Raw genomic sequence first — 14,015 nt, 5'->3', positions numbered from 1 at the left:
TTCTCTCGCAACGCTTTTCATATCTTAGGGCAAAATAGGCGAATTCTGGTCGAACTCAGCCGACCTATAATTTCAAAATGAATTTCATGAACATCCGCGACGGTCAGTACACTATGACCATCTATCAAAAGGTAAGACGCGCCTTAGGTGATCATCTTGCTGTTTTGGGGAGATAAGCAATTGTCCGTGCAGCCGTTGTTTTGTGTCCTGTGTTATGGTTTTAGCCGGACCTGTCGAGACATTTCATCCACTCGTTGCTACAGGCTTCAGTTTATGGGATTCCTTGCACCGCTGGTGGTTTGCGTCAACGAAGCGATAACGTATGTATTATCTTGACGTAGTCAATGATGTGTAAACATATCCATCCATTAATGAAAGTCCACAATTTTCAGATACGGGAAGGTCTATACAAGGAAGCAGTGCAAATTTTGAATGCCATATTGGATACATACCCCACGGTAAGAGGAATTGACTCATTTCTCTTCGGTAGTCTGCTGACGCCGGGGGGGGGATCGGCTAGACATATGGACAGGTTTGGCAGCCAACGTCTCATCGCGGCCTTCGTCACAGGGTGGAAGGGGTCTGTTGAAGAGCTTCCCTCTCCCAGCCCTATCGGCCCCGCCTTACCTACGCGAACTGCGCGAAATTAACATGGAATGTGTGAGTTGTGCATGAAAAGACACGCTGAACTTATTCTTCATGTCACCCGAAACCTTCTCCTGCGGCAGACCCGAAATTTTAAGTGCATCTGGCTCCGGCCAAGCATTGTTCCCCTCTGTTCCATCGGGCATCTAGTACCCGACACCTCCCCATCTTCTGCCCACACGGGAATAGCCGGTGACCTCTCTGGATGTAATGGTGCTGGGCCCGGCCCTGGGCGGTCGGAGCGTGACCGTGCCGTGTGTGCTGTTCTAGTCTCGGGCGGCGCTGTCGCTGCTCGGCTACTGCCACTTCTACCAGCAAGAGTTTGACCAAGCGTCCGAGTACTACGGCCGGCTGGTGCAACTGTTCCCCGAGTACGAGGACTATCGGCTCTACTACTCGCAGGCGCTCTACCAAGCCTGCCGCTACGAGGAGGCCATGAAGGAGACAAGTCAAATTGACAACCCAGACTACGCCAGCAAGGTGAGACCCGGCCGGCCGGCTGATGGACTATCACCAACTCAGGAGCGATTTGCATCATGGCGGGTAACCTGGCCGCTACAGCCCAGGGGGTCGTACCATGGCCCTGCATCGTAAGCCGTGAGGACATGGGCAGCCGCTAACATCGCGACTGCGATATGTTATGTTCAGCCTGTGTTTTTCGTTAAGTGCTTTTCCTGGAATATCTGCCATGTCGCTCCGGTGATGTTCAGTGATGGGAGGGCTGATCTGGGGACCCTGGCCTCTATCCCCGTCACATTGAGCGCGCGTGTCACCGGCGCGCCGCTGTGAGAGCGCAGCTGAGGTCCACACCCCCGACGCCAGGTGACGAAGCTGCAGGCGGCGATCAAGTACGGCCAGGAGGACCTGGCCGGCGCCAAGAGCATGGTGGAGCAGTGCCCCTCGGACGACCCGGATACGGCCATCAACCAGGCCTGCCTGCTCTTCAAGGTGCAGCGCCGACAGACTACCCTGTCGTGGACTGGCGCTTCCCGAGCTCTTCTAAGCTCTATTGGTGGCGAGGCATTTGCTGAGCTCCCGCTCAGTGAACCTGAGGCGCAGGTTCCTGAGGAGCTGGTCGGCAGGAGGGAGTGTTGAGCCCCCGCTCAGTGAGCCTGAGGTGCAGGCTCCTGAGAAGCTGGTCGGCAGGAGGGAGTGGCACATGAAGCATGCCCCTATCACCCCGTGGTGTTCAGATTGTATCATTTCACCATGATATCATCATCATATCACCATGTGCAGGCTCCTGAGGAGATGATACCCCGTGATATTTAAATAGTATCATCGCAATGGCCGGGCCCTTCTGCCAGCATAAAAAGCGACGACGACTGTGCCTTGCAGCGCCAAGAACAGCACTCCTGTCATTTCGACGTCACTATGGAGTGCCGTCAATGGACGGGATCTCACGCGTGCTGTCTCATCGTCGGCAGCGATGCTGAAGCAGCTCTCCAATCAGCTGGGAGTTGCCGCAGAGTGCCTCGGGTGAGCTTAGCCTCAGCCGTTCACCTGTGTCGCTCCGTGCCGCAGGATGAGCGGTATGACGAGGCGGCCACCAAGTTCACGCACGCGCAGCAAGTGGTGGGCTACATGCCGCATCTCTCCTACAACATCGCCCTCTGCCACTACAAGCTCAAACATTACGCGCCAGCTCTGAAGGCCATTGGTGAGAGTCCCGGCCGTCAGCGGACGGTCGAGGACTAGCGGATCTCTAGACTCTCTTCAGAGTCGGATGGACTGGCAGCAATTTTGTCTGAGGGCTACAGCTCAGACTAGCAAGCTGATGATACTTAGTTTCACCAAACGTGTAAGAGGTGTGTGTTGAATGACCAGAGCTGTTGTTTACTCTGGCCATTTCGTTGTCTAACCCCATGCTCCGCAAATACAACTTGTCACGTTGATGGGAGGGCGCCAATTCTCCTCTGCGGGAGCAGCTGCCGCGCGTCCGTACCAGCGGACGATACGGTGTGCGCACCGTTCACACCCTTTGGCCGCCTTTGTGCCGCCCCCACGCCTGCCTGACGACGCGGCACCGGCCGGCAGCCGACATCATCCAGCAGGGCATCCAGCAGTACCCGGAGCTTAGCGTCGGCATGACCACCGAAGGCCTCGAGGTGCGCAGCGTCGGCAATACACTCACTCTGCATGAGACGGCCCTGGTCGAGGCCTTCAATCTCAAGGCGGCCGTCGAGTACCAGCTGAAGAACTGTACGTGGGGTGCGGCGGCGCCCGCCACGGTGGTTAAGCCTTTGGGGCGCGGAGCGGGGTCGGGTGCGCGGTGCGTGGGCTCGATGTTGGGGCAGAGTTGACATGCACGTTAACATGGTCGCTCCCGGATGTCTGCCCACCTGGTGAAAGAGTGCATTGAGTGCTATTCCCCATTGGACATCAGTATGTTTGTTTGTCCATCGGACTGCCGGACGAGGTCAGATGTCAGTGTCTCAGGCGGCAGCACGTGTCAAAAGTTAGGTGGCTGTGACATGATGGATGCATATTACATGTCCACGTCCACATGTGCATGCGTTTACCCTACTGTGCTGGGTATCGTGACGTCAGATGACGTGGCGCGGGAGGCGCTGACGGTCATGCCGCTGCGGCTATAGGAGGAGCTGTCTGACTGCTGTATGTCGTGATGTCAGATGACGCGGCGCGGGAGGCGCTGACGGACATGCCGCCGCGGCTGAAGGAGGAACTTTCTGACTGTGGTGTGTGTTGTAACGTCAGATGACGCGGCACGGGAGGCGCTGACGGACATGCCGCCGCGGCTGAAGGAGGAACTTTCTGACTGTGGTGTGTGTTGTGACGTCAGATGACGCGGCGCGGGAGGCGCTGACGGACATGCCGCCGCGGCTGGAGGAGGAGTTGGACGCTGTCACGCTCCACAACCAGGCCGTGATGAACATGGAGGCCAAGGTGCAGTGGACGGTGGCGGCGTAAAGGACGGCGACGCGCCGACCCCGCCGCCCCGTGGGGGGGGGGGGGGGGGGCTGAGCAGAGCTTGCCCCGGGTGTCAGCCCTACCGGCGTGGGATCTGGTGTCAGCTGCATGACATCTCCTTAAGTCTGTCTCGGAACGCATTGACGTGGAAGCAGGCGAAGCAGGATTTGTGCTGATTTTGTTGCGATATCGGTGTGTCGGGGGAGAGTGCGGCTGCACACACCTTGCTACCTACTGGTATGGAGTATCGTTCCCTGAGAGTTTTGTCAGTCAGCTTTCTCCAAGCAGCATGTCGGTTTAGGGGGGCAAATCTGCATGCTGCACGCATGGATGACGGCGCCTGCCTCCCACTCTGGCAGGAAGGTCAGCACCGCGGGGAAGCGAACTCCGTACCTCTGGTTTCCCACACGCAGCTTGGCCACTGCACAATCGGAACACAATTAGGCAGTTGGCTCATTAAGATGCCGTAAGATTCCTGTTTTCCAAGTCACTTCTTTTGAATGTGTTACCGTAGGGCAGCTGGCGAGAGAGCGTTCGATGCGATCAGCCTCCTGCCGTCCATGTGACGTCTTCCCGGCCCGTGTGCGGCAGGCGTCCGACGGCTTCCAGAAGCTGCAGTACCTGCTGATGCAGAACCCGTTCCCTCCGGAGACTTTCGGCAACCTGCTGCTGCTCTACTGCAAGTACGAGTACTACGACCTGGCTGCCGACGTGCTGGCGGAGAATGCTGACCTCACCTATCGCTACCTGACGCCCGTACGTGCTAACGCCCTGGCATGGACACCTTCCCCGCCCCTCATCTCACACATCGCGACATCGCGGACGCGCGCCGGGTGATCCTCGCCGCCGTGCCGCGCGCGAGCTTCAATTCCACTGCGGCCTGCTCACGCCCCACGCACATCTGACGGCTCGCTCCGGCTGTCCGCTTCACCTCCTGTTTGTCATCCAAGGCCGTGTGCGAGGCGGCGCGCCGCCGCACTGTCTCGTGCCTCATCTTGACCGGTCTCACCTCACCTCACCTCACCTTACCTCACCCCAGCCTTACTTCACCTCACCTCACCTCACCTTACCTCACCTCACCTCACTTCATTTCACCCTACCTCATCTCACCCTACCGTACCTTACCTTACCTCAACTCATCTCATCTCATCTTATCTTATATGACATCACCTCACGTCACCTCACCCCACCTCACCTCGGTTCACTTGTCTTCGCCTCCACCAGAGCTCACCCAGCGTGGTCGCGGATCATGTCTTTTCGCTGACATACATATGCACAGGCGACACGATGCAATGCAAACTAGTAACGATTAAGGGATCCATTCCTGTTCTTCATTATTCTAGTGCGTAGCACGTCCCAACGCACTGCATTGAATCCTTCCCTGTCTTCTTAATGCCAGAACTTTTCCCTACGCTGTAATCATTCTGGCAGAAGTTTGGCTTTTGGCATGGGTCGTGTGAGGGAAAACACGCGTTATTAGGGACGCTTTCATTATGGCAGCGTTATAGTCATGTCGTTGTGGAATGTGTTTGAGTTGAAAATCTTCACTTTGGAATCAGAATATCTCACCTTATTCTTCAAATGACTCATAGACTATCATCTTGGTTGGCTTGAGTAGGCAATACGTGCAGAAGAATGCTTGTGATGGCTGGCAGCCAATCACAGGACAATGAACCGATGGGGAAGTTGGAGCGGCCCAACAACTTTACCGCATCGGTGGCGGCATGGCTTTGGCGCTGCCGACGGAGATAGTATCAAGAAGTCTAGGTAGCCGGGAATGCGCTGGATTGCAATGTTTTGAGTGACGCATTCCTATCGAAAAAGGGTTTGTTGTAAGCCTCCATGCGGGTCGAGGCATGTTGTTGAGGAAACTACGTGTTTTCCTAACTGAGAGCAAGCTTGACACCAGTGCAAAAGTTGCGCGAAAGGGAGCATCTGGTCTTTGGAAGATGAATTGAGGAAAGTGATAGCCGCGTAATTGGAGCATTTACTCCCAAACTAGTCCAAAAATCGATATTGGGGATGAGCTGTCGATCTGGGGCCTTCCTCAAGACTTGAGGAAGGTCCAAGGCCGAAAGGCTTCCAATCTAGAAAGTTTTGCCATTATGATAGCATGGGTTTTAATTACGCTGCTGCACATATTCAAAGCCTCCAACCAGCCCTCCGTCATACTAAAGAAGCTGACTTTGAAGTCGGCAATGAACACGCTTAATTCCGTTACGCCGGCGCACGTACAGTTCAATTCGGACCGGAAAGTTGAAGCTCCAGCTTTATCACTGTGTCGCCCCGTCTGGCGGCGGCTATGCTGTGCCGTGCCATACAGGGACCATTACAATGCACTGCTCCGTGTGAGAGCCGCGAACCTGTGCTGCCCCGCAAGCCATTGATTGTACCGTGCTGCTCCATGTGACGCGCGCCCGGCGCGGCGGTGCTCCCGCTTCTCCGCTCCCTCTGACGCGTGTCCCGTGCGGCGACGCTCTCTCTCTCTCTCTCTCTCTCTCTCTCTCCTCTCTCTCTCTCTCTCTCTCTCTCTCTCTCTCTCTCTCTCTCCTCTCTCTCTCTCTCTCTCTCTCTCTCTCTCTCTCTCTCTCTCTCTCTCTCTCTCTCTCTCTCTCTCTCTCTCTCTCTCTCTCTCTCTCTCTCTCTCTCTCTCTCTCCTCTTCTCTCTCTCTCTCTTCTCTCTCTCTCCCTCTCTCTCTCTCTCTCTCTCTCTCTCTCTCTCTCTCTCTCTCTCTCTTCTCTCTCTCTCTCTCCTCTCTCTCTCTCCTCTCTCTCTCTCTCTCTCTCTCTCTCTATCTCACTCTCTCGCTCTGCTCACCTCTCTCTCTCAGCTCGTCTCTCTTCTCTCTCTCTCCCTCCTCGTCTCTCTTCTCGATCGATCTCTCTTAGACTCATCTCTCTCTCTCTCTCTCTCTCTCTCTCTCTCTCTTCCTCTCCTCTCTCTCTCTCTCTCTCTCTCTCTCTCTTCTCGCTCTCTCCTCTTCTCTCTCTCTATTCCTCTCTCTCTCTCTTCCTCTCTCTCTCTGCTCTTCTCCTCCTCTCTCTCTCTCTCTCTCTCTTCTCTCTCTATCTCTCTCTCCTCTCTCTCCTATTTCTCTCTCTCTCTGCTCTCTCTCTCTTCTCTCTCTCTCTCTCTCTCTCTCTCTCTCTCTCTCTCTCCTCTCCTCTCTCTCTCTCTCTCTCTCTCTCTCTCTCTCTTCTCTCTCTATCTCTCTCTCTCTCTCTCTCTCTCTCTCTCTCTCTCTCTCTCTCTCTCTCGCTCTCGCTCTCGCTCCCTCTGACGGCGTGTGCCGTGCGACGACGCTTCCTCTGACGGCGCGTCCCGTGCGGCGACGCTCCCGCTGCTCCGTTCCCTCTGACGCGCGTCCGGTGCGGCTACGCTCGTGCTGCTCCGCTTCCTCTGATGCAGGAGCTCCCGCTGTTCCCCTCCCGCTAACTCACGTCCGCCTGACGACCGGCACGCTGTGCCGCAGTACCTGTACGACTTCCTGGACGCAATCATCACCGAGCAGACGTCAATCGAGGACGCGTACCGCAAGTTCGACGAGATCAGCACCAAGCACACGGAGCAGCTACGCAAGCTCACCAAACAGGTGCAGGATGCGCGCTCCAAGCAGGACGAGACGGCCATCAAGCGCGCGCTCAACGAGTACGAGGAGGCTCTGGAGAGGTGGGCAGCTGGCGACTCGCTGGCGACTGTTGACGTGGCGGGCCGCGCAGTGGTGTGCGTGCCGTCCAGACCCCCCGGCCGCACCTGCCGTGGACTGAGCGGTTCTGTGTGCTGACTGGACCCCCTCGGCCGCACCTGCTGCGGACTGAGCGGTTCTGTGTGCTGACTGGACTCTCTCGGCCGCACCTGCTGTGGACTGAGCAGTTATGTGTGCTGACTGGACTCCCTCGGCCGCACCTGCTGCGGACTGAGCGGTACTGTGTGCTGACAGGACCGACTCGTGGACGCCGGCGTGGCTGTGGGTTGCTGGCCTCCCGTGTTTCGGTGGGGTCGAGTGTCGTCGAGCGTGGCACACCGCCCAGTGGGTGGGGCGCCGCCGTGCCCGGGACGGGGTGGTGAACGATCGCAGTGTGGCTCGGCCGCCTGGTGGGTGGGACGCCGTCGTCCCCGGGCCCGTGGGGGGGGGGGGGGGGGGGGGACAGTCGTGGTGCGGTCCGTCCACAGGCGTCTGATGTCGCACGGGTTCATGCAGCTGTCCGTCCACCAGTCCACACTGTCACGCCAAACGAAATGAAACATGAGACATGGCGGCTTTGGACTGATCTACGCCTTGTGCTACTTTTGTTTTCGGTTTTCTCTACTTAGCTGTCATCTCGCTTCAGACAATAAATTAATTAACTTAATTACGTACGAAATCAGTGGCTAAATTAACTAGCTGAAATAACCAAATATGTACAGTTTGGATCAAATGGTACGCATTTACCTTGTCTCGGACGACCCGTTGACGATCTGACCATTTGTGATACCGGCAGGTACATTCCGGTCCTGATGGCGCAAGCCAAGATCTACTGGGACCTGGAGAACTATCCGCAGGTGGAGAAGATCTTCCGCAAGTCCGTGGAGTTTTGCTCCGACTCCGACGTCTGGAAATTGAACGTGGCGCACGTGCTATTCATGCAGGAGAACAAGTTCAAGGAGGCCACCGGTTTCTACGAGCCGATCGTCAAAAAACACTATGATAATGTAAGTGGTCCGCCTGTTGTAGTTCAGCTGGCTTTTGTCTGAGTGCTTTTATCGCTTCGTCTGATATCCATCTGCACGTCGTCAACGGCTGCTTGGCCTTTCGTGGTCTATGGTGTTAATTAATTGAATTAAGTTGTTTTCTGGCCTGTGTAAGGGGGTTTCAGCGTTTGTAAGCTTTGTTTAAATATCAGCAAGAGAGACCGCCCCTGGCCAAGCCCCTGGTTTATAAGCCCCCGGTTTTCCGGCATTATGGGTTGTTATGCCGAAAATTACCGAACTTGCACGCATCGTGATGCAATGCGAATCAGATGCATCATGATGCACTGGCTAAACAGCGATATCAGACAATCATTGGGAGGGATTATGAAGGTAGAAAGTTTGAAATGCGTTGTAATGATTGCTTGCCATGGGTGTTTAACCACTGCGTCCTGGTTTATTGAAGGCCAGATGTTTTCAAGATGATAACTCATAAGTTATAATGCCGTTATTTTTAAATGCCTTAAACGCCCCGACCGTAGGTACTTCTAGAACGGCAATGCTACGGCTTTAACTGCTACAATGAACGGTCTGAAGTTCATCATGATACCGCTTATTTCGGCCGCGCGTTTTCATTATCTTATCTGTCGTGTGACATTCTCCATGTTTGCTCAGCCTTCCAACATGTGAGGATTTCTCCAACGTCCGTAACTAATCCGTTCTGGTCGTCCTTTGTCGCAAAGTGGGATGCATTAATGATGGATCGTTACACTGTCTTGAAAATACCTGGCGGCTCCTTTCAGGTCAGAAAGCGGTCGTTGCTGAGCTGAGGCAGTTATCTGAATTAGGAGTGCCGACGGCGGTTTGTTTGCAACTGCACGCGGCTTGACGCGGTGTCCGCCCTCGCGTGCTGGCAGATTCTGGACGTGTCGGCGATCGTGCTGGCCAATCTCTGCGTCTCCTACATCATGACGTCGCAAAACGAAGAAGCGGAGGAGCTGATGCGCAAGATCGAGAAGGAGGAGGAGTCTATCGCCTTCGAGGACCCAGAGAAGAAAATCTTCCACTTGTGCATCGTCAACCTGGTCATTGGGTGAGATGGCGGCCGGCGGAGAGACAGTCCCGGCCGTGACAGCGGGGAACGACACGGGGGCGGCAGAGAGACAGTCCCGGCCGTGACAGCGGGGAACGACACGGGGGTGGCGGAGAGACAGTCCCGGCCGTGACAGCGGGGGACAACACAGGGGCGGCGGAGAGACAGTCCCGGCCGTGACAGCGGGAAACGACACGGGGGTGGCGGAGAGACAGTTCTGGCCGTGACAGCGGGGAACGACACGGGGGTGGCGGAGAGACAGTCCCGGCCGTGACAGCGGGGAACGACACGGGGGCGGCGGAGAGACAGTCCCGGCCGTGACAGCGGGGAACGACACGGGGGCGACGGAGAGACAGTCCCGGCCGTGACAGCGGGGAACGACACGGGGGCGGCGGAGAGACAGTCCCGGCCTTGACAGCGGGGAACGACACGGGGGCGACGGAGAGACAGTCCCGGCCGTGACAGCGGGGAACGACACGGGGGCGGCGGAGAGACAGTCCCGGCCGTGACAGCGGGGAACGACACGGGGGCGGCGGAGAGGCAGTCCCGGCCGTGACAGCGGGGAACGACGGGACGGTGTGGCGCGAAGGCTCGCTGCACGGAGACTGGTACACGTCTTATATGTCTGTGTAATGACATATAACAAAGGGTGGAGAACGCTGCTGAAAACAAACAAGTCTTAATCAAAATTCACATGTCATTCTACATTGCGTGCAGTCGCTCTATCTCGGTTAACACTACGACTGCGTCTCCCATGGTGCTTCCAAAGCCCGTCTTTACGTGGCGGAGGCATGCGGTGGGCAGACGATGGCGAGCAAAGCTGCGTGGATCAATGCACTGCACCGGCCGCTGGTGGCGCTGTCTCTGAGTACGCCGTGCTCCGCCGAGACTGCCCGGGTAGTCTGATGTCTCTGAGTATGCCGTGCTCCGCCGAGACTGCCCGGGTAGTCTGATGTCTCTGAGTATGCCGTGCTCCGCCGAGACTGCCCGGGTAGTCTAATGTCTCTGAGTACGCCGTGCTCCGCCGAGACTGCCCGGGTAGTCTGATGTCTCTGAGCACGCCGTGCTCCGCCGAGACTGCCCGGGTAGTCTGATGTCTCTGAGTATGCCGTGCTCCGCCGAGACTGCCCGGGTAGTCTGATGTCTCTGAGCACGCCGTGCTCCGCCGAGACTGCCCGGGTAGTCTGATGTCTCTGAGTATGCCGTGCTCCGCCGAGACTGCCCGGGTAGTCTGATGTCTCTGAGTATGCCGTGCTCCGCCGAGACTGCCCGGGTAGTCTGATGTCTGAGTATGCCGTGCTCCGCCGAGACTGTCCGGGTAGTCTGATGTCTCTGAGTACGCCTTGCTCCGCCGAGATTGCCCGGGTAGTCTGATGTCTCTGAGTATGCCGTGCTCCGCCGAGACTGCCCGGGTAGTCTGATGTCTCTGAGTATGCCGTGCTCCGCCGAGACTGCCCGGGTAGTCTGATGTCTCTGAGTACGCCTTGCTCCGCTGAGACTGCCCGGGTAGTCTGATGTCTCTGAGTACGCCGTGCTCCGCCGAGACTGCCCGGGTAGCCTGATGTCTCTGAGTACGCCGTGCTCCGCCGAGACTGCCCGGGTAGTCTGATGTCTCTGAGCACGCCGTGCTCCGCCGAGACTGCCCGGGTAGTCTGATGTCTCTGAGTTCACCCTGCCCTGTCGAGACTGCTCGGGTGGTCTGTTGAGGTAGGGTCGCCCCTGAAAGGCTAGTGGCACTCGTGGCCTCCACAATAATCTACTATTTCTTCACGTGCTTTTTCTTACTGGCGTGTAGGATTGCATGGTGGAGGGGAGCAGACCGCCGTCCGTTGTATGACGAAGGGAGTAGACCGCCGTCCGTTGTATGACGAAGGGAGTAGACCGCCGTCCGTTACATGACGGAGGGGAACGGACCGCCGTCTGCTGTATGACGGAGGGGAACAGACCGCCGTCCGTTGTTTGACACCCCGTTCGTCTTCGCCGTAGGACCCTGTACTGCGGCAAGGGCAACTACGAGTTTGGCATATCGCGGGTCATCAAGTCGCTGGAGCCGTACCAGAAGAAGCTGGGCACTGACACGTGGTGAGCAGCGATAGCGGTTGCATGGGTCTCATATGACGTCGAGCTCGCCATCTGTCGTCACCGCGCTCGGGGGGGGGGGGCGGGGGGGGGCGCTGCTGACGCCTTCTGCGGTGACAGTAGTCGTACACTGTGCAAACTGCTTGGAAACGGGGCGCGAAGCAGCCGCTGCCCGTCCATGATGATAAATTGGGGCATTTGTTCTCTAGGTAGGTGTTTCACTGCTAGTCCCGGGAATTCCTGCCGAAGAGCATTGGAGCGGCCATGCAGGCGTTTTGCCTGGCTGTGTTGCTCTAGTAATGTGTTACCAGGCAGTAACCGACTGGTTTGTTACTTGCTAAGTTCGTTACGAACTGGTGGCAGCGGTTGCCACCAATTCGTAACAAAGCGACGAAGTGGCCGAAGCAGGCGGGCGCCGCTGATGCCGGCCCGCAGCGCCGTTAGCGTCACATGCCGCTCGGGCGGTGGTAACCGGGACCACCGTCTGCCGCCGGCCGCCAGGTACTACGCCAAACGGTGCTTCCTCAGCCTGTTTGAGATGCTCGCCAAGAACATGATCACCGTCAACGACAAGTCGCTGGACGAGTGCATCCAGTTCCTCGAGAACTGCGAAGGTAGGGCTCGCCGCGTCGCGACTCTCGCGGTAGTTCGCCAGGTAGCGCTGGCAGGGGTGTCCGCTGGCATGGCCTCCACTGCTGTGCCGACAGCCATCCGAAGGGCACTGGTTGAGGGGAGAGAGTGCGGGTGAAGGGGGTGAATTGTGTGATTGTTTTGTGACGCACCTTTTTTTCTTTTCATTTCAACGTGATAACATGTAGTCATTTATGAAATGACGTAGTCTTGACGTTTGACTCATTTGTCTATTTTCTGACAGCGCTTTGAAATATGGCCGCAGTCCCTGATGTCGGTTGCTCCGTGGTAGCTAGCTGGGTCGCCTAACCTGCGTCTGGTCTCACAAAACGATGGCAGAAACTTCCGCGCTTTTAATGTACGGTGGATGAGCTGAAAGACAAAACAATTGTTTGGCCGACCTGTCTTACTAATCAACGACTTGACAATCGAAAGACAAATTACAGTCGGTTGTTTTAGGTCGGTAGCTTGTGCGACGGAATACAATAACGCACGATTTGTAGCTTCGCTCCATGGGAATAGTTTCAGGCTGACACGCACAACGTTTCTCCTAAAACCATCGCTGACTGTCTGCTCCAAGCGCGTCCTTCAGCTCAGCTGCGCGCACTTCCTCCCGTGACGTCACTGTTCCGCACTGACGGCTCGCCGTCGCCGGCAGCGTTCGGCAAGAACATCAAGACGACAATCGAGGCGCCGCTGGCCGAGACCAACCTGCACCCGGGCAAGAACACGGTCACCTACGAGGCCCGCCTCCTGCGCGCTCTCTACATGGAGTACATGATGAGCTAGGCGGCCCCTCGGCCGACCCCCGCACGCGTCACCCGGCGCTCGAGTCGCGCGGCGGGCAGCTCGCACGCCATGTGATCGTGGCGACTCTCGCGTATTGCTTCGTGGCGACGCGGCGGCCGCTGGCCCGCCCGCGTTTGCCGTTGTTCTGCCGCGCACTGTTCCGTCCCGTCCACGCGTGCTCCGGCGGCCCCTGCACGTGCCATGCCTGACCCAGCCGGCGTACCGTCGGCGCCGCAGCCGATGTTACAACGCGCTGCAGTGTGGCTAACATGTTTATTCCCGTGAATGATGAGATATATACGATGGCACATTGTCCCGATCCGTATGGCCTGGATCGGAACAATCAACAAGACGCAAGCCTGCTAACAAAGTGGGATGACAGTGTCGATCGCTTCATCATGGGTCGCCGCGGAAGCGCGCCAAGCCGCGCGACAGCACATCCCAGTGATGTAGTTCCGTCCGTAATTCATCCGTTGAATTAATGGAGCGGTGCGAGCGGCCTCTTGTTGCGTCCCCCCCCCCCCCCGCAGTGTTCTCTCGGTTATAATCACTGGACGACAATGTGCTGCGAGGCACCAACCATGATAACATGTTCAGCAATGTGTTCATGTCACACGCTAATGTAAAGTGGTATATTTCCGCAGATCTCCGCTGGTCTGAATGGCAGGGCACCATTCAAAATTGTTACCAAAGTAGTAGATATGCGCCTACCAATCAGCAAAAGCTACCTCACAACCACATGAGGCGGTCAGAAATGGCGGGAGTACGCCACCCCTTGTTCGACGCGCAGTAGCCGTTGAGACCAGTAACGAGGCAGCTAGCCGCCGGCTGGACCGATCACACCAACAGCGCAGCATCCGCCCGCCGCGAGCACGTCAGGGGCACGCAGGCCGTGCGATGCCGTAGCTGCAGTGTCGATGATGTGGACCGGCACACCGGCCACCGGCCTCACACAAGGCCTCGTCAAAGGAATCTTCGCTGTCTTGCCCATACATAGTTTGCACAATATGACGTGATACGCAATGGAAGGTGGTGACTTCATTGAGGTCACTGACTGGAGGGGAAAATCTCGCCGTCGAAGGTGAACGCGAACGGCGAGCTGTGACGTCTGAGAAATGAGCCCAAGGATCCTGTACTCGGCGCGTTCAACGTGATCCTAAACTTAAGGCGATACCACGG

General features: G+C 57.0%; 1 protein-coding gene across 1 annotated transcript; it reads left to right on the top strand.

Moving 5' to 3' along the window:
• The first annotated feature begins 38 nt into the window (after positions 1–38).
• On the top strand, positions 39–13,316 carry Ttc30 (tetratricopeptide repeat domain 30). Its single transcript, XM_037229043.1, has 14 exons — positions 39–131; positions 393–458; positions 916–1,125; positions 1,468–1,593; positions 2,170–2,305; positions 2,683–2,847; positions 3,449–3,552; positions 4,168–4,332; positions 7,050–7,246; positions 8,059–8,269; positions 9,163–9,338; positions 11,325–11,420; positions 11,919–12,031; positions 12,706–13,316. Exons 1-14 carry the CDS (start codon positions 78–80, stop codon positions 12,834–12,836), a joined length of 1,950 nt encoding a protein of 649 aa, XP_037084938.1. The 5' UTR covers positions 39–77; the 3' UTR covers positions 12,837–13,316.
• Positions 13,317–14,015: the final 699 nt, after the last annotated feature.

The sequence above is a fragment of the Pollicipes pollicipes genome, unplaced genomic scaffold (assembly GCF_011947565.3).
Source record: "Pollicipes pollicipes isolate AB1234 unplaced genomic scaffold, Ppol_2.1 Scaffold_2555;HRSCAF=2994_pilon_pilon_pilon, whole genome shotgun sequence".
In the NCBI taxonomy this organism is placed as follows: domain Eukaryota; kingdom Metazoa; phylum Arthropoda; class Thecostraca; order Pollicipedomorpha; family Pollicipedidae; genus Pollicipes; species Pollicipes pollicipes.
Note: the sequence above shows the minus strand (reverse complement) of the source record. Positions and strands in the feature narration are given on the sequence as shown.

Coding starts and splice junctions, on each gene's coding strand:
- Ttc30 (XM_037229043.1), top strand. CDS start 78: ATGAATTTCATGAACATCCGCGACGGTCAGTACACTATGACCATCTAT. Junction 459..915: donor TATTGGATACATACCCCACG/GTAAGAGGAATT, acceptor GTGCTGTTCTAG/TCTCGGGCGGCGCTGTCGCT. Junction 4,333..7,049: donor CCTATCGCTACCTGACGCCC/GTACGTGCTAAC, acceptor GCTGTGCCGCAG/TACCTGTACGACTTCCTGGA.